The sequence below is a fragment of the Lucilia sericata genome, unplaced genomic scaffold, assembly GCF_015586225.1.
Source record: "Lucilia sericata isolate MDLA Ls3-8-SP2 unplaced genomic scaffold, ASM1558622v1 Contig000300F_arrow, whole genome shotgun sequence".
NCBI lineage: Eukaryota > Metazoa > Arthropoda > Insecta > Diptera > Calliphoridae > Lucilia > Lucilia sericata.
Window position 1 is genome coordinate 302,103 of NW_023994325.1, and position 25,357 is coordinate 327,459.

Below are 25,357 nucleotides of genomic sequence, written 5' to 3' on the forward strand. Positions count from 1 at the left end.
TTCAATTAACCTTCTAGCAGACGACGCCAGCTGGGAAGACATCAAAACTCAACTAATAAAGGATTTAGGACCAAAAACGTCTTACTCATCGGTAATTAATTATTGTAGAAGTATAAAGATAAATAATTTAAATGAATTATTTAAAGTATTTATAGAATCTAAGTATATACTTAATGACACTTATCTGTACGAATTAAAACCTGACTTATACTCTCCACAAAACGTTGACAGAGACTTAACGGAAGATCTTACATTATAGACGAAAAACCAACACTGGACTCACTTTATAAACGATTTTCTCAATTAAAATTACTATATGATAAAAGGGCTATAGATTTTAAATAAAAAAAATAACTAATGCACAAAACAACACAAACATCCATAACGAAAAGAAAGAAACTGGTAGGAACTTTAATAATAAACAACATTTTAATAAGAAATCTTCAAATAATTTTCAAACCAACAACGTTCAAAACAAATATGCCGGTTACCCTCAGTCTCAACAATATAGAAATAATGCCATACCTATGGATATAGGAAATTTAGAAGACAATGCAGAAAATGAAGTAAATTTTCTTTCAAGCCCACAAAACGATTGCTACCCCTAATAAAATGTTACAATAGGTAATAAAAAAGTTATTTGCTTAATTGATACCGGCGCAGGAACTAGTTTTATAAGACCAAATCTTTTCCCAAATGAATTTGAAACACAACTAAATAGGCCTTTCATGTTCCGAACATTAAATGGAATCAACTCAACATTAAAAGGCATAGTAACTACAATGCCTAAAGAGTTTAATATTCCTGGTACACTTTCGTGGAAAATAATTAACTTTACAGGCAGAAAATATTATGCCATTATTGGCCAACATTTTCTTATTCCATTGAAAGCCAAAAGAGATTTAGAAAACAAGTTAGAGTGCTATATTCGGCTATCCCGAATCTTAAATACCCTCCACCAGCAAGCTACTTTTTATTAAAACTCATTTAAATATCTAATTTTCAGTATTGAGGGTACTAACATTTATGCATATGACAAACTAATTTTAATAAGGTCGAGTAAAATGTATATTAATTCCGTAGAATGATTTCTATATACAAAATACACATTTATGTCGAATTTTATCCCGATAACTGTGATTGTCAATGTGCATATGAGTAATTTTCGGAAATTGTGACCAATTATCGACCGATAAGGAAAAAATTTCATATAATGATTTATATGCCAAAAAAAAATTCAATTCGAATTTTACTATACATAATAGATTTACTAATTAATGAAATATGTGCGTTTAGGTGATTTTCAAAGTGCTTTATATGTATACGAGCTATCACAAAACATATTTTTTGTCGAATTTTATTTGTTAATTTGAAGTGGACCTTATATAGGACCTATTACCATATATGGACCAATCCTGAAAAATTTCGAAGAGTGATTCATATAAAGACAAAACATATTTGTGCCGAATTTTATCTAGATAACTTTATTTAACAATTAAATATGTGCGTTTAAGTCATTTTCGGAAGTGGGACTTATATGGGAGCTATGACCAATAATGGACCAATCCGGGAAAAAAGTTGTAGAATGATTTATATGCACACAAAATATATTCAAGTCGAATTTTATCCTTATAGTTTTAGAATTTAATGAAATAAATGCGTTTAAGTGATTTTCGGAAGTGGACTTTATATGGGAGTTATGACCAACTATAAGCCTTTCCGGAAAAAAATTCGTAGAGTGACTCATATAAAGACAAAACATATTTGTGTCGAATTTTATCAAGATAGCTTTATTTGACAATGTGCTTTTAAGTGATTTTCGGAAGTGGGCTTTACATGGGAGCTATGACCAATATTGGACCGATCCGTAAAAAATTTTGTGGAATGATTTGAATGTACACAAAACATATTTTGACCAATTATGGGCCTATCCGGAAAAACTTTTGTAGTGTAATTCATATTGAGACAAAATATATTTATGTCGAATTTTATCACGACAGCTTTAGTTGACAATGAAATATGAGCTTTTAAATAATTTTCGGAAGTGGGCAGTGTGACCAGGTCTCAAAAAATGTTACGGCTAAATCCCATCCAAAATAATGCTAGAAAAAATGCTAAATTGATTTTAAAATGCCAAAAAATGCTAAAATTTTTTAAGTGTTTTTATGAACAATTCATATTAATTTGTAACTGAAATTTATTGTAATTTATATCAAGTAAGAAAGTATATTCTGCCGTGGTTGACAATATGAGTATAAAATTTGATTTATTTTTCGTAATAAAGCATTTATGTTGAATTGAACCTTAGTTCCGATATATTTAAACAAATTTTCTGAGAAAGGCTTTATACATTTGTATATGTATGGGGGCTAGGTAAAATAAAGGACGGACTTTAACCATTTTTAAAAGGTTTTGTCATTGGATCAAAAAGCATACGTGCTTTTTGTTTTGAAAATTTCAACCTCTACTAGACGGTCAGACTTACATGGCTTAATTGATTCAGAAAATGATTCTTAACCGATTAGTATACTCAAACGTAGTATAGTGGAGTAGGGTAAAAAATTAAATTCCGTGGTATTAAGATAAACAGAAATGCTAAAAATTATTTCAAAATTTTTGTAAATTTAGCAATATGTAATGTCTCTAACTTTAAAATATTTCTGAATGCAAAAATTACATTAAAACTCTATTAATTACACTAGTTGCTCATGGTATAAAACCTATATATGTTTTCGAAAGGAAAAGTATAATATTTCTAGTTTTACTTTTTTTATATAAACAATTTTATTTGTCTTCCTCAAAACACTTTAAAAATGGTTTTTATGTCACAAAAATATTGAAAATTCCGTTGAAATAATTTTAAATCTCGGTGAATAGATGTCAGGTTTATAACTCATACTTCCAAGATTTTTTTGGAAAAATATATATGAGAATGTATGAAATGAATGAGATATATTCAAATCCGTAAGTTTGTAATTCTGGAATAAATTGTCAATAATATTTTCGAAATTTATGTATTTTATTTTAATTAAAAAAAACGTGACAACAAAATTACTAAAAATTTGGTAAAAATAAAAAGAACAGAAAGTAGGATGAGAAAGTCTTAATTATATATTATTGATTTTTTTCAATACTTATTTTCAATAAATTAACAAGAACTCCTGGAGAATGATAAAAATTAAAAACTCTTTATTTCGTATAGGAAAAAATAAAATTTGTTAATTAACCATCATACATAGCCTTTTCCAAAATTATATGTTTCATTCCATGAGAAACAAAAAGTATTAGTTTGTAAAATAGCGTACTGAACGTATTTGTTCAATTCATCAATGAAATATGTACGTTTAGTTGATTTTCGGAAGTGGAGCTAATATGGGAGCTATGACCAATTGTGGACCGACTGAGATCTACGTTGACTGTATGATTTCTGTTCATATTATATTTGCATGTACAAAATTTTGTGTTGATACCAATATATTTGAGGGATTTATTAACGATAAACTAATTTCCGGGAATATATACTTTTGTATGGGGCTATGGGAAATATTCGATCGATTGTAAAGATCTTGAACATAATTGATCACTGCCCTAAAAAAATAATGTGTGACAAAATTCATCGAAATATCTTTAATAGTTTCTGAGAAAACTTCAAAAGAATGTTGAAAAAAAACGTAATTTTTTTCGAGGTAGTCTGAAATTTTTACTCATAACTTTTTACGTTGTGAACCGATTTTGCTGATTTTCAATACCAAACTGCTTAGGATAATAATAAATATTTTGGGTGAATTCGGTTGATTTCATTTGCTTAGTTTTAATGTGAGCGTGTTTTATACAGACAGACGGACATAGCTAAATCGACTCAGAATTTGATAAGGACCCAGAATATATATACTTTGTTGCGTCTTAGATGAATATTTCTTGGTGTTACACACGGAATGACAAACTAATATATGCCCTCTATCACCACTAATGGTGGTGGAGGGTATAAAAAATTCGTATTCGACAACGAGTTCAACACAGTCAATGTTCGAAAATTCCTGGATGATAACAACATATTATATCATGCAACAAAACCAAATAGCCACACAGGAAATTCGGACATAAAACGACTTAATAATACCATAACCGAAAAAAATTAAAGTATTAAACCTAGAAGACAATATACCAATTATATCACAAATGGCAAAAGCAATAAGATTTTATAATAGTACTTACCATTCAAAAATTAAATGTACTCCCTTTGAAGTGGAAAAACATAAAATAGATCACAATATAATAAAGAAAAGAATTAATGCAAACAAAAAAAGAGTACTAGAAAAAGAAAACGAAAAAAGAGAAGAATATATCAAAAACAGAAGAGAGGGCTATATAAAAAACTAAAGAAGCTTAAGGCATAAGGAAGTGCCAAAGTACAGAAAACAAACACTAAATAATATACATCCTACTAATATCAAACGCCCTTTTAAATTTTCAGAAATTCATATGGATAATAATTGACCTGACAATCATCCCAACGACTAACAACGAGCAAAGGATTTGAGATAACTAGAATTAGACCAGTGGAAATAATTAATCAAACCATTACTGTACTTCACTTAATAGACACTAATCAATATTATAAAATAATAGAAGATATTGAATTAAAAATAACAAATTTACATGTACCCCCAAATGGTCTTATCGAAAGTCAAATACAAAGACTAAAAACTAAAATTAAATCAATTAGCCCCCGAAACTCCACTCACAGAAAAAAGAGAGGATTACTAAATATTATTGGCTTAGCACAGAAATTTTTGTTTGGTACAACGGATCACGAAGATAGAAATAAAATTTTAACCCATTTAAATTTGGTATCCAAAAATAATCACTATGCTATAGAAAACTTCAACAAACTAATCATAATAAATGATCACTTTCAGAAAAGTATTAATTTGCTTCAGTCTACTATGCATTCAGATCGCAATACAATCAATACTGCCTTCGAAGATTTAAAAACGAAAAATAATAATGTAGCAATAATAATATATGCAGACATTATGCTAAAACTAAATTACATTGAAGATGTATAATCAAATACAGAACAGCATTGCTTCAGCCAAGAACCACATATTACACCCAAATATACTTACATACATCTGACGATATCATGACTTACAACATTGACTTTTACAAACTTCAACTTATAAAACTAGACGTTATGTACTACAAAGACGATTTATTAGTGATTGCCCTAAAAATACCTTCAAATTCTTATACCACTGATTTAAAGGCAATATTCTCAATGCCAAATTCAAACTTTTATGAAATAGATGATAATATAGAATGTTTTGTAAATGTTGATAACACAACATACAAATCAGAGAAAATACCCCATTAAAATACATAGACATAAGTTCAAACTGTATACACATAGGAAACTGTAAGTTAAGGCAAAACAAGCAATTTCAAATAATAAATGTCGAGATGAAACAATTGTTCAATTCACAATCGATGTTGTAGCGTTGTATGTCAGCAGCTGCTACAATAGTCATAACAACGTTGTTGGTATTTTCTATGCAAAAGCTCTATACAACTCCTACGACAAAAGTTTAGAAAGTTTAGTGTTGCCAATTGTTTATTTCAACATATAAACAAAAAATTCAAACGATTTTAGCACAAAAAACGATAAAGTGGTAACACTGAAATCAAAAACAAACAGCTGTTTACCAAAACAAAAAAATTAAAATTTTATTAAAAACAGTTTATTTATTAGTTTAAAATGTGGAATAAAGAAAATAAAAGAATTGAAAATTCAAAGAAATTAATTTGGTTTATTTCGCATGTTTAATTAATTTAATATTTTTTTAATTTTTTTAACTTTTGGCATTGTTATCTATATTTGTTTTGATTGTTTTTTTTTTTTTTTTCATTGAGAACACAAACTTATGACTTGCTGCAAATATCTGTTCACAATCACTGTTACTACACTTTAGTAGGTACAATATACAACTTGATTGTGAATTGAACAAATAATAATAAAAAATGGCATAAGCAAAAAATTGATTCAAAATTGTGACGATAGGGTATTTATTTTGAATGGAAATTATTTAATATCTTATTATAATTGTGAAATCCATATTGATAATTATGTATATCTTAACAAAAATGAAATGTCATGACATTTGACAAATTTAACTATGAAACTAATATAAAAGCCTTTACAGAAAATTTCAATATATCGTTTCAGAATATAGCATATGAAAACAATTATCAAAATATAAAAGAAATAAAAGAATTGATGTTACATAAAAATATAAGCTATGGAATAAGTTTTTTAATGATAATCATAATTATTATTATAATTATTGTACTAATTTATTTTCGAAAGAAAAATCAAGTAAAAATTAATATAAATGAACTCTCTTCGAAAATAAAAGAAATTGAAAAACAAGTTAGAGTGCTATATACGGCTATGCCGAATCTTAAATACCCTCCACCAGCAAGCTACTTTTTATTGAAACCCATCTAACTATCTAATTTTTAGATAACTCGCCAAAATTTTTGTCGAACTAATTTTGATTAGGCCCAGAAAAATTTAGAATGATTTATCTATACACAGAAAATACTTATGTCGAATTTTATCCGGATATAATAATTTAACAACGAATTAAGTGATATTAAGTGATTTTCAAAAGTTAACCTTATATTTTTTCCGGTCCGGAAAAAATTCCGTATAATGTTTTATATACATATATACAAAATACACATTTATGTCAAATTTTATACCTACATATGTATAAAATGTGTGTTTAAGTAATTTTCAGAAATGGTCCTTATATGGGAGTTGTGACCCAATATGGACCGATCCAGAAAAAATTTTATACCTATGTATTATATGTGCGTTTAAGTAAATTTCAGAAATGGTCCTTATATGGGAGTTGTGACCAAATAGGCACCGATCAGGAAACAATTTCGTATAATGATTTATATGCAGAAAAAGATCAAGTCTAATTTTACCCCGGTAGCTTTATTAATCAATGAAATATATGCGTTTAAGTGATTTTCGGAAGTGGATCTTATATGGGAGCTATGACCAATTATGGGCCTATCCGAAAAAAATTTCGTAGAGTGATTTATATTTAGACTAAACATATTTGTGTCGAATTTTACCATATAGCTTTATTTGACAATGAAATATGAGCTTTTAAATGATTTTCGGAATGATTTCATTATATGGGAGCTATGACCAATAATGGACCAATCCGTAAAAAATTTGGTACAATGATTTGTATGTACACAAAACTTATCCAGCTCGAATTTTATCACAATAGCTTTATTCATCAATGAAATATATGCGTGTAAGTGATTTTCGGAAGTGGACCTTATATGGTTCATATTATATTTGTATGTACAAAATTTGGTGTTGATACCGATATATTTGATTGAGTTATTAACGATAAACTAATTTCCGGGAATATATATCTTTGTATGGTGGCTATGAGAAATATTGGATCGATTGTAAAGATTTTGAACATAATTGATCACTGCCCTAAAAAAATAAAGTGTGACAAAATTCATCGCAATATCTGTGGTAGTTTCTGAGAAAACTTCAAAAGAATTAGGAAAAAAACGTAATTTTTTTCGAGGTAGTCTGAAATTTTTACTCATAACTTTTTACGTTGTGAACCAATTTTGCTGATTTTCAATACCAAACTGCTCAGGATAATAATAAATATTTTTGGTGAATTTGGTTGATTTCCTTTACTTAGTTTTAACGTGAGCGTGTTTTACACAGACAGACAGACGGACATAGCTAAATCGACTCAGAATTTCATAAGGACCCAGAATATACACTATCGGACAAAATAAAGTGCAAAAGTACTCATGTATATTCTTTCAGCGAAAAATCGGTTAAATGATTATTGAATATGGAATTTTTTTCAAAATCATTTAGTTTATATACAATGCTACAAAAATAACAATAAAACTAAATTATTGTATTTACAATTTTTCTGTATAACATCTAAAATTAAAATAAATTCACTTTTTTATCGGACAAAATAAAGTGTAAATTTTATATATCATTATTTAAATTTCTTGTATATCAAATTTTTTTTATCTATTTTGGTTCTGATTTTAATATCTGTATCTACTTAAGCCATTTTGGTAATTTTGTTCTCCATTATTATTCGCAATCGCTTTCCCTTCCCCTTGCTATCCCCATATGATAATTTTCAAAAGAAATACGTTTTTGATCACTATTTCATCGGAATTTTTTGATAAATTGTGGTCCAAAATTAATCTATTGGATTTAGGGTGGTGCTCTGAGCAACTTATTTCAATTTTCAGTGATTTTTCCTACAGTAATGTTATTTTTTAACTTTATCAAGTGCTTAAGCTTATTATCTTGCCGAAATATAAAGTTGCCCAAGTCCATTTCGAAGGCACTGATCTTAAGATTTCACTGCAATATGCTCATATAGTGTTCATTGGAGCTTTTTGAATAAATTTCACCTAGGTTCCCCACACCTAACGTTAAAAATTGGACACTTACGAAGAGTCAACTGACCCATACCTTCAATCTTTCACCAACATATTTAAAAGCTTAAAATTTTTTTTCGATTTTAGTATTTAATTTCATATTTTTTAGATCAAATTTACGTAGTTGGTCAGATGAGTCCCAATTTCTACCGAAAATTTTGAAATGTCGACAATACCCCAGGTTTCAAATATTATGGTGGAGGGCTATCGGTATTGTTACATTATTCAACTTTAAGAGCGAGAATCTTAGTGAAAATGGAGTAACTAATAACAAATGAGCAATTCACGAGCTTATTTAATAAAAATTTGGAAATAAATGCCGTAAAAATGGGTTTGGGAGACTTAATGCCTCAACCGATTCATGACTTCAAACACACGACTAAGGTTAAAAACATTATTGTAAAAAAAAAACACTGAAAAATTTGAATGACCTGCTCAGAGCATCGCCCTAAATCTAATAGATTAATATTTGACCACAATTGATCACAAAATTCCGCTGAAATAGCGAACAAAAACGGATTTCTTTTGAAAATAATAGTATGGGAGAAAGCAAGGGAAAGTGAAAGCGATTGCGAATAATAATGGTAAAATAATTACAAAAATGACTTGAGTAGATCCAGATATTCAAATCAGAACCAAAATAGATAAAAAATTTTGATATACATAAAATTAAAATAATGATATATACAATTTACACTTTATTTTGTCCGACAAAAAATTGAATTTACTTTAATTTTAAATGTTATACAGAAAAATTTTAGGTGGAATAAATTTGTTTTATAGTTATTTTTGTAGCATTGTATATAAACTAAATGAATTTAAAAAAAAGTTCCATATTCAATAATCATTTAACAGATTTTTCGATAAAATAATGTAGCATGAGCACTTTTGCACTTTATTTTGTCCGATAGTGTATATACTTTGTTGGGTCTTAGATGAATATTTCTTGGTGTTATACACGGAATGACAAACTTATATATACCCTCTATCACCAGTGATGGTGGTGAAGGGTATAATAATATGAAATAGAAGAATAAACAATTAAATTCAAGAGAATTTTTTAACAGAGGTTAGAGGAGTTACATATAAACAAATATATGGAGTGTCTGGTTGTATATATACAATCATACACTTTGTTATTTGTTTGTATGTCAGAGCAACCTCAATATCAGTGCTGTGGGAATGCTCTACATAAATATTCATATACATACACTCCCGCTCACTTAAATAGGTTCACTGTTTTGTTTACATTCAAATTTATTTTTTGCAAAAAATAATGGACTAATTAGTTATATTAAAATTTTAAATAATAACATGATGTCTTAGGTATCACTAGTGAGACAAAACTTAGTGCAATACGTAATAAAGGATTTTTAATAATTTTTTTTCTAAAATACTACGTTTTTGAACAATATTTGTTTGGCTCATTTGAATAGGTTCTTCATCTTTAATTGACAAAAACAACAACAAATTGCATTTTTCATGAAACTTTTTTATTTTTATAAACATTTTTACAAGGTTTTAGAAAAGATTTACTAAGGAACATATCCGCCGTTACTTGATATAACTCCGAAAATTCGAGGTGATAAAGAGTTATAAAGATTCTTAAGTAATGGTAAGGAAATTTCGGTCCAAGGCTTTTTAGGCTTCTTTTGTGTCATACTGTCTGCCCGACCTATACACATTACGAGAAAGAATTTCCGAAACCTTTTCAATAATAAATAGGTGAGAAGATTATGGAGGCCACTCCAAAAGTTTTATATTCTGGCTTCAAATCCACCCTTTTACAGCCCTGGCGGTATGGATGTTTCAAAGATATCCGAAAATGTAAAAAAAATCGGTTTCCAGTATGGCATTACAATTATTACAATTCTTACTAGATGAAAGAAATTTAAGCTCACATGTTTCATAATACGAAATTGCCCCCCCCCCCACTACATCCCATATCCTCAACAGCTATGCAAACGACTCAGGTAGAGCTCTTCCTTTCAAAAATCATAAAAATAATGATTATATCGATCTGGACCTTCTAAATTAAACATTTTTTCATCCGAAAAAACAAGATGTTGATATTGATTTTTATAACCATGTGGTCATGTGTAAAAAGAAGAGGATTTCTCTTTACGAGTGGCAATTGGAGTGGCTTTGATTAATTTTTTAATATTTCTAAAGCGTTGGCCCTTCTTACAATTAGTTTTACTGTAGCTAGGCTTGCTGTAACATCCACTTTTTCTCTAATTTTTGCTACAGAATCACTTGACTTGGAGGCAAATTTTATGAAATCTCTTCTGTCCGCTTTTGTTTTGACTCTGTATGTAGTTCCATTTATACTTTCTTAATATTCAAACTGTTTTCTTATAGAATTGCGAATAACGTTCTGAATTTGGCCAATTTTTTTTTTTTGCAAATTCCTGTGATTTTGGACAGCTTCCAAAAACGCTTGAATTTTGCCATTTTATTCTTTAGTTAATGGCTTACCGCAACCTATTTGTTAAAAAATATATTGCCTATATTCACAGACAATATAATATGAATGGATTTTACTCACTGCCTGCAGTAAACTGATTTTATTCTGATTGTGAACCTAATCAAGTGAACCAAAAAAATATGGCTAAAAAACGTAGTATGTTAGAAAAAAAAAATATTAAAAATCCGCTATTAGGTATTGCGCTAATTTTTGTCTCACTAGTGATACCTAAGACATCATGTTATTATTTAAAATTTTAATATTACTAATTAGTCCATTATTTTTTGCAAAAAACAAAACAGTGAACCTATTTAAGTGAACGGGAGTGTATAATAATGTAGACATAAGTTTATGCTGAATTGCAGATTAGCTGCAATTCTTAGCTTTCAGTTATTTTTAAGATTTAAAAATAAAGCTTTAGTTTTTAAACAACCAGAAACAACTGAAGTTGTTTTATTCTGTAATTTGCGCGATCACAAAATCGATAGACATATGTCATTACTCTTAGAGCTTTTGACAATTTCGAAAATCTTGATAATATATCTGATTTTTCAGTATTCGTATTAACCAAGGAAGGATGGGTATTAACGGTCGTAGTAAACGACTGACTAACTTTAGCTTCAACTTGAGCTATAAAGGGTTTATTGGTTGTTGGCCACTTCGACGCGACTTCTTTCAACCACGATGGTCCATTCCACTATAAAGTGTCATCCTTCAACTCATCAGCATTAGATCCTCGGCTAGCAACATCGGCAGGGTTATCGTGTGAAGCCACATGGTTCCAGTTGTCAACAGCGACTGTTTGGATAATTGTAGAAACTCTGTTTGCCACAAATGTGTTCCACGAGTAAGGGTGTTTACTAAGCCAGGCCAAAACTATAGATGAGTCGGTCCAGAAATACGTCTAATGTAGGGGTAGGTTGAGTTGGGTAAGTAAATTATGTGTCATATTAGCCAACAACACTGCACCACAAGGTTCAAGTTTTGGTATCGAGATTACTTTGATTGGCGCAACTCTCGTCTTAGTTACGGAATTAGGTCCGTCTATTGGTGTTACTCGTACATATAGACATGCAGAGTATTCCTTTTCAGAAGCATCTGAAAAGCCATGAAACTGAATTTTTGCTGAAGGTGAAAAGTTAATCCATCTTGGAATACGAATTCGATTAATATTATCGTAGAACTGCAAAAACTTTTGCCATTTTATAAGGGTGAGTGGGTTAAGACATTCATCCCAAGCTGTATTATCTTGCCAAATTTGCTGCAGTTATAACAATTGGCGCTAACCAACCAGCTGGGTCAAAAAGACGATCAATGTCTGATAACACAGTTTGTTTTGTGTATGCTGATTTTCTCTCAATTAAGGGTACATTAAAGAAAAACGTATCTTCTTTAGCATTCCAACGAATGCCTAAAGTTTTAGCATTATTTGATTCGGGTAAGGTAAGTAAATCAACATCGAATAGATGTTCTTCGGGTAAATTTTGTAATAATTCCTTTGTATTGGAAATCCACTTTTTCAAAGGAAAACCAGCAGAGTCAAGAGCCGCGATCAATTGGGATTGAGATTTTTTAGCTTCCTCAATTGTGTGACCTCCGGCTAAGACATCGTCAACATACATGTTGTTTCGCAATATTTGCGAAGCAATAGGGTGGGTATTTTGAATGTCATCGGCTAATTTGTGTAGAGTTCTAATAGCCAAATATGGCGCACAGTTAACACCAAATGTAACTGTTTGCAGTTCATAATCTTGAATGGGTTCGTTGACGCTTTTACGGAATAATATTCGTTGGAAGGGTGTGGGTAGGGTTTAGCGTAATTTGCCGCCACATTTTTGTAATGTCGGCATTATAAACTGTCTTGTAAAAGCGCCATTTCTAGATAAGTACAACTAAATCTTGTTGTAGGCTAGGACCAGTGTATAGGGTATCATTAAGACTGTTGCTGTTCGAGGTTTTGCTAGATGCATTAAATACAACTCAAACTTTTGTCGTAACACGATCACGCTGTTGATGGGGTAAATAATAATGGGAATTTGAGGGAGTGTTTGGGTTATATTTAATGGGTTTCATATGACCTAAGTCGATATACTCATGTAGCACGTTATTATATTCCATTTTATGCTCTGGCTTTTTCTTCAAACTTTTCTCGTTACGTAGAAGTTGAGCCATAGCAACGTGTCGAGGGTTTCCTAACTCAACAGGAGGGTATATAAATGGTAAATTTACCTGATAACGGTCATTTGGTAATCGAAGGGTAGTGGTCATAAAAGTTTCTTCACATAAAGAACTTTCTTCTGAAACTTTTTGGGTGGGTACATCTTCAATTTCCAGAACTTGGTAAAAACTTTAACAAGCGTGACTGTCCGTTTTGACTCCAGATTTTAAAATCTGTGGGTAAAAATCGCTGCCAATAATAAAGTCTATAGGTCGACTTTCGTAGAATTTTTGGTCAGCCAATTGAATATTTTACATGTCTTGTATTAGGGTGGGGTTTAAATTTTTGGGTGGGTAAGTTTTTGGTTAATGTTTTAACAACAATTGCTTGGATATTCAATCTAAAATCGTTTTGGATGTTTGAGCGCAATAATACTTGACATAGTTTATTAGAACGAGCAGAAACTATCTCGTTTAATCCTGATATTTCAGCAACTATGGGCGTAGTGGGTAATTTTAGCTTCCTTCTTAGTTTATCTGTAATAAACGAGAAGCTGTATCAATAAGCGTGTTGCCGCCACTGTCGTTCGATTAGTTATCGGTTACTTAGTAATCGCAACTATCAATATTTTGTAATCCCTAACTGTCAAAAATGAACAAAATTCCTAAGATAAAAAGGCGCACATGAAATGGCAAAAACGAAGATGACTCCCACTCGTGAAATTGAATTGAAATCCCGCTAATTAATTTTCTAACAAAAAGTCACTTTGTAAAAAATAACTTATTTCATTTTGTCGCGCTTTGTTTTTATACTAAAAAAGTATGTATATTAAGTAATTTGTATTTAACGAAAATCTGATATATTTACTTATCTATTATATGTACTTAGGAATTTCAACATACAGATGTAAAATTATAAATAAAATTGAATTATTGAATTTTATATTTGTTGTTCACAATCTTATAAAAACTGGGCGCTCGGGCAAATTCCCGTAACAAAATTGAAATTCTTTTTTAAAATTCAATAAAGAAATTTCTGGTTCACGTATTGCCAAACATAACCTCAATTGCAGTAGGACGTTATCAGTAGCTGTTCACTACACCCAAAGGGAACTCATATCCAACTGGCAGAAACCGTAAGTCCCACAAAAATGGATAAATCTTCTTTTCAGGGTCAACCACCACAACCTCACCAAGAACCTGCTACCACATCACCACCTACAGCAAATTGTCTAGTTTGTAACGAACCACCTACGACCCAATGTATATCATGTAATAAGTGTCAAAAAAAGTACCACTTAAAATGTATTAATTTGGAGAATAACCAACAACCATTTACCTGCGATAATTGCACCAGTAAAACGCTAACTCCAGGCTCACCAAAATCTATACGTAGTCAACGGAGCAGAATCTCCAACACTTCAACAATCTCAACCATTCGAAGTAAAAACTTAGAACTTCAGCGTATTGAAGAAGAAAGGCAGCTTGCTAAAGAACGAGACACCGAATTCTTAAAGCAAAAATATAAATTGCTACAACAAACCAAAGAAGAGGATGTTGACACAAGCTCACAAGATCTCAACTCCGTACATGAGTGGCTAAACACTCAGCCAAATCCGCCAAACTCATCGGAAACAAACCCACATTTTTCTCCACAAAACTGCCCAACAGAGAATCAACATGTAACTTTTACAACCTCAATGTTAAATCAGTGTCAAGTAGCAACTCAAACTTCACAAAATAATATGCCAATTAGTTATACAAATTTAAATTTTCACAATAAAACACAAAATGATCTGTTAACATCAACTTCATACAACAATACAGGCACATTTATTAATACAGAGACTACACAGCCACAAACAACAACAGCAGCACAGCACAACATGTCTCTACCAGCAACAAATAATTACACCTTTCGCCCGTCATTCTCGTCTGTTCCGCATAATAATATAACTTCAAATCTTACACATCAACAAATAAATTCGAGGCAAACGGTCCCAAAGGATTTGCCAATATTTACCGGCAATCCAGAAGAGTGGCCGCTTTTTAGCTCCACCTACGACTGGTCCACGGCAGTATGTGGCCTGACAGACGCTGAAAATTTAATTCGCTTGCAAAGGGCTCTAAGAGGAGACGCTCTAAAGTCTGTTCAGCACATTCTAATTCACCCATCTTGCGTTCCAGCTGCAATCTCGACACTTAAACTGTTGTATGGACAACCAGAAAAAATTCTGCATGCACTAAAATTGAAAATACGAACATTACCAACTGTTAATGTCAACAAGCTGGATACAATTACCTCGTTTGCTGTCCAAGTAAAAGGTCTTCAAGCTACAATAGAGGCCTGTGGTCTTCTTGAGGAACTCAATAATCCTTCATTGTTACAAGAATTGATTTCCAAATTGCCTTCATATTTTCAGATAAATTGGGGAACGTATAAATTAAAATTAACAAAAGAAAACAAAAATGTAAATCTGTCAGAATTTTCTGATTGGATTTTTGACATTGGTGTTTCTGCAAGCAGCGTCAACATAGAGAGTAGTACAAGCTCTGCCGCAGAGGCTCTCTCACGTAGTAAATCAAAAAATGTTTATATACACACTCATACTGAACAAAGCAGAAAAACTTGCATGGTATGTAGTGGCGACTGCAACAATGTTGCTAATTGTGAGAAATTTAAGAGTGCAGATAGAGGAAGTAAATGGAATATTGTAAGAGAATTAAATCTTTGTAAACAATGTTTACGTAAACATTTTGGAAAATGCAACAACAAAAACGTCTGTGGTGTGGATAATTGCCAATTTAAGCATCATTATCTCTTACATAAAAAATGTGAACAAGTTGATAAAAAAGAGATGACAAATGCTGCTGAAACAAATAAAAACGAGGAATCAAAACAAAACAATAAAACTCATAGTTGTAATACGCACAGTGCAGCTGGATGCAGCAATTTGTTTAAAATTATTCCCATAACAATTTATGGTAATGATAATAAATTTATAGAAACATTCGCTTTTATTGACGACGGTTCTTCAACGAGTTTAATAGATGAGCAAATTATTAACGATTTAAATCTTGCTGGCACTCCTGAACCGTTATGCCTTAAATGGACTGGAAGCGTTGAACGTAATGAAAATAAATCTTGCCGACTTTGTATAAATGTATCTGGCCCTAATAAAAAAGTGCATACAATAGATGTGCGTACTGTAAAGCAGCTTTCATTACCAAAACAAACTATAGATGTTGAAGAGATGGTTAAAAATGCACCATATTTAGCAGGATTGCCTGTGAAAAGTTATGTTGATGCGACTCCTCGGCTATTAATTGGTCTCAATAATTCACGACTATGTGTTTATAATAATATTAAAGAAGGTAAGATTAACGAACCTGTAGCCATACGTACTCGTCTTGGATGGTTAGTATACGGTACAATGAGGAGAAATTCGTTAATAGAACATCATCATTGTCATGTAGATGAATGTAGTAACAAAATACTTGCCGATTTAATGAAAAAATTCTACAGTTTAGAAACCGCTTGTATAGATAACTCAACTACCATTCTAAGTAAAGACGATGAAAAAGCTATGTCTATTTTAAAACAGTGTACTAGACAACGACCTGATGGGCATTACGAAACTTCGTTATTGTGGCGTAGTGAGAACATAGTGATGCCGAATAGCTATGATATGGCACTAAAGAGATTTAGGTGCTTGGAGAAAAAATTAAAAAATGATAGTAATTTAAACGACGTATTTAACAAAACTATTGCTGAATATATTCTAAAGGGATATATAACTAAGATTGAAAGGAATGCTCCAAAGCCAACAAAGGATGAAAGGGTTTGGTATTTACCTATATTCCCAGTATTTAATAAAAACAAACCTGGAAAACCCAGAATTGTATGGGATGCGGCCGCCAGAGCTAATAGACTGTCTCTAAATGATATGCTATTGAAAGGTCCGGATATGCTGTGTTCGTTGCCTTCTATTCTTATTCGATTTCGTCAAAAAACTGTAGCCATTTGTGGCGATATAGAGCAAATGTTCCACCAAGTTTTTATCAGAAAAGAGGATCGTAATGCTCAGAGGTTTCTATGGGGTAGTAGCATCGACAATGAGCCAGATGTATACGTTATGAATGTGATGATTTTTGGAGCTTCTTGCTCCCCGTGCATTTCACAGTTCGTCAAAAATATCAATGCAGATAAATTTAGTGAAAAGTATCCTACTGCTGCAGCAGCCATAAAACATAATCATTATGTCGACGATTATTTAGACTCAGTAGACACTATCGAGGAGGCAATTACTTTAGCTTTAGAAGTTAAATATATCCACAGAGAAGCTGGATTTAATATCAGAAACTGGATATGTAATAACAAAAATGTTTTAGTCGCAATAAATGGCAATGATAATCTAAAAAATAAGAGTCTGAATCTAGGAAATGAAATAGAAGTAGATAAAGTTCTTGGCGTTTTCTGGAGATCATCTGACGACACATTTACTTTTAAAATTACCCCAAATATGGCGAATAATATATTGGTGGACAATAAGATTCCGACAAAACGCGAACTATTACGAATTTTAATGTCGATATACGATCCTTTAGGACTTATTGGTCATTACCTGATGTACCTAAAAATAATATTGCAAGATGTATGGAGAAGTAATGTTACTTGGGATGAAGAAATCCAACCTTGCCACATGGTCAAGTGGACGAAATGGTTGTCATTCTTGCCGAAAATAGAAAATATTGCCATACCACGATGTTATCTTCAAACTTTTAGTAGTTATGACAACGTTGATGTAGAGCTGCACACATTTGCCGACGCTAGCGAGAATGGGTATGCAGCAGTATCCTATTTAAGGATTTCGAACGGCATTAATGTGGTTGTGTCCCTAGTCGGGTCGAAAACTAGAGTGGCTCCTCTAAAGGTAACTTCTATTCCCCGTTTAGAATTAATGGCCGCAGTTATTGCGTCGCGATTTGCTAATAGTATCGTAAAAAGTATGACAATAAACATCAGTCGAATGGTATTTTGGTCGGACTCAAAAACCGTCCTTAGCTGGCTAAGGTCAGATCAAAGAAAATATCACCAGTTCGTGGCCTTTCGTGTAAGTGAAATTATCGACACAACTGAGTTGGATGAATGGCGATGGATTTCAGGTAAATTAAATGTAGCAGACGAAGCAACAAAGTGGTCCAAAAGCGGACCTGATTTGTCAAAAGGCAGTCGTTGGCAAAATGGCCCTGATTTTTTGAAACAAAATCAAAACTCGTGGCCTCTAAACGATAGTATAAACGCTGACATCGATTGTGAACTTAAACAACACATACATTTTGTAAGAGAATTTAATTATCTAATTGAAATTAAACGGTTTTCACAATGGAATAGAGCCCTTAGGGCCGTAGCCTATGTAATTCATTATGTGAATAAACTTAAAAACAAGAAAAATCCAAATACACTGTCACAAGAGGAAATTAAAAAGGCAGAAGTGGTTCTTCTAAAGCAAGCTCAAATGGAGGTGTATATGGACGAAATAAAGGCATTTAAATGTAACAGCAAAATTAGCAAAAGTAGCCCCCTCTATAAGTTATCTGCTTATTTGGATGGCGATGAAGTTTTACGTATTAACAGTCGTATAGATTACGCCAACGTTCCATGTGGACTTAATAATCCGGCTATTATACCAAAACAGAGTTATATCACTGAGCTGATAATTTTGCACTTTCACGCACATTATCATCACGGAAACCACGAAACAGCTATAAACGAGATTCGGCAGGTATATTATGTGCCTCGCCTAAGAACAACTTTTAAGAAAGTAATACGAAAGTGTCAAATGTGTAAAATATCTAAAGCTGAACCAACGTATCCTCAAATGGCAAAACTTCCAAGAGCAAGGTTGTCAGCTCACGTCGCACCTTTTACGTTTACTGGTCTCGATTTTTTTGGTCCGCTTATGGTGACCGTAAATAGGCACAAGGAGAAGAGGTACGGAGCCCTATTCACCTGTTTAACTATTCGAGCCGTACATATCGAGATAGTACACTCTTTAACCACCAGCTCATGCATCTTAGCAATACGGAATTTTATGGCCAGGCGTGGTACTCCACGGGAGTTTTTTAGTGATAATGCCACCAACTTTGTTGGGGCAGAAAGGGAGTTACGGGAATCTATAAATGAAATTGATTCCAACGAATTTGTTCGCAATTTCACATCAGCTACGACTAGTTGGAATTTTAACCCGCCTGCTGCCCCCCATATGGGGGGAGTTTGGGAACGTATGGTACGTTCTATCAAAACAGTGCTGTACAAAATACCAACCTCGAGATCTCCAAATGACGAAACAATTCGTAGTATGATGGCTGAAATAGAAAATATTATAAACTCACGCCCACTAACCTACGTCCCAATAGACAACGAGAATCAAGAAGCTCTAACTCCTAATCATTTGCTGTTAGGCAGTTCTAATGGGATGAAACCCTTAGCTGATTATGATGACGGTGCAATGGTTGTTAAGAGTAGTTGGTTGCAGTCGCAAATATATGCTCAACAATTTTGGAGACGATGGCTAGCTGAATATTTACCGTCGCTTACATGCAGAACAAAGTGGTTCGAAAAATCCAAACCTTTAACTGTAGGCGATTTAGTTGTTGTGGTTGACCCTTCCAGTCCGCGTAATGTTTGGCCCAGAGGAAAAGTATTGGAGACAACAGTTGCAAAAGACGGGCAAGTGCGCAGAGCAAAGATTAAGACAACCTGCGGAGTGCTGGAAAGGCCAGTAGCGAAGTTGGCCTTACTCGACGTGGAGCAAAATAGAGAGTAGGACTGCGAATGACATTCTTGTCATACTGCGGTGGGGTGTTGCCGCCACTGTCGTTCGATTAGTTATCGGTTACTTAGTAATCGCAACTATCAATATTTTGTAATCCCTAACTGTCAAAAATGAACAAAATTCCTAAGATAAAAAGGCGCACATGAAATGGCAAAAACGAAGATGACTCCCACTCGTGAAATTGAATTGAAATCCCGCTAATTAATTTTCTAACAAAAAGTCACTTTGTAAAAAATAACTTATTTCATTTTGTCGCGCTTTGTTTTTATACTAAAAAAGTATGTATATTAAGTAATTTGTATTTAACGAAAATCTAATATATTTACTTATCTATTATATGTACTTAGGAATTTCAACATACAGATGTAAAATTATAAATAAAATTGAATTATTGAATTTTATATTTGTTGTTCACAATCTTATAAAAACTGGGCGCTCGGGCAAATTCCCGTAACAAAGCGCTCTAGCTGGAAATAATTCACCTTGAACTTCAACATTCAGAACTGCAGTTCCTAATAACTTTGTTCTGTCATCTATGGGTATGGGTTTGCTTGATTGGGTGTGGGTCGAGAAAGACTGTACTGTGTTTTGTGATGTTGACGCCTGAGTATTCTCTTCTGAGAATTCGGCTTGTGTAAAAGCGAATTATGTTTACCGCCGCAATATCTGCACTTAAATGTGCTATAACAATCTTTTATGATATGTCCAGCAGCTAAACAATTGTAACATATTCCATTCTCATTTACAAATTCAATTCTTTGGTTTAATCCTAAAGAATTAAATGAAGAACATTCTCTTAGGGTGTGATTCTTTTCACAAAGTTTGCAAATAGACCCATAGAGTTTAGTTTGAGTGTTTTGTGTATTGGGTTTCTTTTGGCCATTTGCATTCTTTTGGGTATTTGGGTTGAGTTAGAGAATTTTTGTTCATTTTGAGGTTTGGGGTTTGGGTGGAGTTTCTTTGAAGAATGGGTTACATTGTGAAACGCTTTGGCTCTTCTGTCAGGGTTATATTTAGTTTCAGTAAATTGTTTGGGTTTAGGGTGGAAATTAGGATTCGAATCTGGAACATCGCTTACTGGTGAAAGTTCCTTAAAAGTGTTCGTTAAGAACACATCAAGATTCGTCCATCGCGGCATTTCAGCGCTATCATTGAGAGTTTTTTCAAAATCTCTTCGGGTTTCTTTGGGTAGTTTTGATAAGCAAAGATATACGAAGATAGGATCCCAATTATCCGTATCAATTTCTAATGAATTTAAATTAGCAATACAACAAATTATCTTTCTCTGAAGCTTTCTTATAGAAGCACTACACATGGTTCTTGCTGTGGGTAAATTAAAAAGGGTTTTTAATTGAGCATTGATTTGCATTCGTCTATTTTCAAATTAAGAGACGAGTTGGGTCCACGCAATGAAAAAGCCATCATTAGTTAGGGTTGCGTTGTCATCGATTTATTTGGCTTCGCCGCTTGTCTTTTGCTTAAGATAGAAGAGTTTTTCCACTTAAAGCGTGTATTGTTACCATAAATGGCCTTAAAAAGATCCCGGAAAGAAGCCCAAGATTTAAAATCTACATTAAATGTAGGCATATCGCATGGGGGTACATTGAAGGCTACAGAACTGCTGGGTTGTGGGGGTTCGGGTAATGATGGTCGGGTTTCGTTTTCTTTTGTGATCTCCTCAATCGATTCGTCGATCGAGATCATGCTTGACCTATAAAAACCTTTAGCAGATCTAACTTGTTCTTTATACCCTCCACCACCATCAGTGGTGATAGAGGGTATATATAAGTTTGTCGTTCCGCGTGTAACACCAAGAAATATTCATCTAAGACCCAACAAAGTATATATATTCTAGGTCCTTATGAAATTCTGAGTCGATTTAGCTGTGTCCGTCTGTCTGTGTGTCTGTCTGTGTAAAACACGCTCACGTTAGAACTAAGCAAAGGAAATCAACAAAATTCACCAAAAATATATATTATTATCCTAAGCAGTTTGGTATTGAAAATCAGCAAAATCGGTTCACAACGTAAAAAGTTATGAGTAAAAATTTCAGACTACCTCGAAATAAATTAAGTTTTTTTCATAATTCTTTTGAAGTTTTCTCAGAAACTACCACAGATATTGCGATGAATTTTGTCACACTTTATTTTTTTAGGGCAGTGATCAATTATGTTCAAGATCTTTACAATCGATCAAATATTTCCCATAGCCCCATACAAAAGTATATATTCAGGGAAATTAGTTTATCGTTAATAACTCCCTCAAATATATCGGTATCAACACAAAATTATGTACATGCAAATATAATATGAACAGAAATCATACTGTCAACGTAGATCTCAGTCGGTCCACAATTGGCCATAGCTCCCATACAAGGGCCACTTCCGAAAATCACCTAAACGCACATATTTCACTGATGAATAAAGCTGTTGTGATAAAATTCGAGTTAAATATGTTTTGTGTACATAAAAATCATTCTACCAAATTTTTTACTGATCGGTCCATTATTGGTCATAGCTCCCATATAAGGCCCACTTCCGAAAATCATTTAAAAGCTCATATTTCATTGTCATATAAAGCTATCTTGATGAAATTCGACACAAATATGTTTAGTCTAAATATAAATCACTCCACGAAATTTTTTCCGGATAGGTCCATAATTGGTCGTAGCTCCCATATAAAGTCCCCTTCCGAAAATCACTTAAACGCATATATTTCATTGAATTATAAAGCTATCGGGATAAAATTCGACACAAATATATTTTGTATACATGCAAATCATTTTACAAATTTTTTTACGGATCGGTCCATTATTGGTCATAGCTCCCATATAACCTCACTTCCGAAAATCACTTAAAAATACATATTTCATTGTCAAATAAAGCTATCGTGATAAAATTCGACATAAATATGTTTTGTCTTTATATGAGTCACTCTATGAAATTTTTTCCGGATAGGCTCATAATTTGTCATAGCTCCCATATAAGGTCCACTTCCGAAAATCACTTAAACGAATATATTTCATTACATTCTAAAGCTATAAGGATAAAATTGGACTTGAATATGTTTTGTGTACATATAAATCATTCTACCACTTTTTCCCCGGATCGGTTCATTATTGGTCATAGCTCCTATATAAGTCCCACTTCCGAAAATTACTTAAACGCACATATTTCATTGTCAAATGAAGTTATCTTGATAAAATTCGACACAAATATGTTTTGTCTTTATATGAATCACTCTGGATAAAGTACGACTTGAATATGTTTTGTGAGCATATAAATCATTCTACCAAATTTTTTCCGGATTGTTCCATATATGGTAATAGCTCCTTAAAAAAATCACTTAAACGCACATATTTCATTATCAAATAAAGATATCTTGATAAAATTTTACACAAATATGTTTTGTGTAGTAAGGACATAGCTCCTATACATATAAAGTCCACTTCCGAAAATCACCTAAACGCACATATTTCATTAATTAATAAATCTATTGTAGTAAAATTCGACTTGAATTTTTTTTGCATATAAATCATTATACGAAATTTTTTCCTTATCGGTTGATAATTGGTCACAACTCCCATATAAGGACCATTAACGAAAATTACTCAAATACACATTAATAATCAAAGTTATCGGGATAAAATTCGTAACTAAATGATTATATCCGGATAAAATTCAAAATGAGTATGTTCTGTGTACAGATAAATCATTATATTAAAATGTTTTCAAACTGGCCTATTAAAATACATTTTTCTCGACCTAATTAAAATTAGTTTGACATATGCATAAATGTTAGTACCCTCAATAAGGAAACAAAAATTTTGCAAAGTTATCTAAACCTTAGATGGTTAAATGGGTTTCAATAAAAAGTAGCTTGATGGTGGAGGGTATTTAAGATTCGGCATAGCCGAATATAGCACTCTAACTTGTATAAATCTGTTTGGATGTATCTTAATAAATCGGCGACAACAGATTCTAAAGTAGACATATTGGGTAATTTATTCAAACAGCAAACTTAAATTTCCGACAGGGTATTTTATGTGTTTATGGGTATGCTACACAATTCGGGTGGTAATATTATCTTAATCAAGCAATATATAAAAATATTTCCAAAAAAAACTTTTAATAGGGTGGGTGGATGAGTGGGTTTTCGAATAGAAAATACTTGTATACTATATTGTTTGACAAATGAAACTAATATAATACAAAACAAGTAAGAAAGTATAGTCGGGCGTGGCCGACCATATGATACCCTACACCAGTTATGAATATTAAATGTGATTTATTTTTCATAATAAAGAATTTATCTTCAATATTCCCTTGTTCCGATACATTTACGCAATTTATGGATGAAAAACTAATTTTCTGAAAGAGGCTTTATATGGGGGCTAGGGGCAAATATGGACCAAGCCCTATACAATTTTGTGAATATATTTATATTTACGTAATATTTTATTGTGCTGAATTTCATCGCGATATTTGTGTTTATAAGTTAATTTGGGACATTCAAGTAATTTTCTGAAGGGGACTTTGTATGGGAGCTAAGGTCAAGTGGGGCCCGATCTTTATGAAATTTGGTAGGGTCATCAAGACTTCTATAAAACTTAGTTGTGCCGTATTTTATCGATATATCTGTATATTTAACATAATTATGAGCTCAGAAGCCCTTTTCGGGGGGTTCTGTTCTATGGGGGCTAGGTGAAATAATGGACCGATTTTAACCATTTTCGTCCTTGGGTCAAATAAAACGTGCGTGCCAAATTTCATCCAATTATCTTGAAAATTGCGACCTGTACCTTGCGCACAAGGTTTACATGGACAGCCAGCCAGACGGACGGACATAGCTTAATCGACTCAGAAATCGATTCTAAGCCGATTGGTATACTTTAAGGTGGGTTTTTGTATGTTACAAACATCAGCACAAATCCAATATACCCTCCCCACTAAAGTGGTGTAGGGTATAAAAATGGAAATTTAAAATTTTTAAGTAAGTTGTATAAAATACACTTACCTTGTTTGCTGGGGGTAGGGTACAAACATTCACAAGAGAAATAAACAAAAAAAATCTCTTGTGTTGTCGATTCTTCTTTACACCTTCTTCCCGCTATGATGTGTTGATCTTGTGTGTAGTGCAGTGCTGCCCATACACATACTGTTACACATCAATTTGTATTGGTAAAGCAGCAGAGAACAAAATGTAACCCAAAATAAAACTATACTAATAAAATGACTGCAAACTAAAAAGTATATTCTTACTGTCAAATTGATATTATGGATTTTGACAGCAGCGTACATAAAAGTTCATATATAAAAAACTATCAGCTGTGCTCTCTCATTCATCTACATAAATTCGGCTTTCTCAAAATTTT

General features: G+C 32.4%; 1 protein-coding gene across 1 annotated transcript; it reads left to right on the forward strand.

Annotated features, from left to right (window-relative positions):
* The first annotated feature begins 14,295 nt into the window (after positions 1 to 14,295).
* LOC119603393 lies at positions 14,296 to 19,974 on the forward strand. Its single transcript, XM_037955410.1, has one exon. The coding sequence runs from the start codon at positions 14,296 to 14,298 to the stop codon at positions 19,972 to 19,974; it is 5,679 nt and encodes a 1,892-aa protein (XP_037811338.1).
* Positions 19,975 to 25,357: the final 5,383 nt, after the last annotated feature.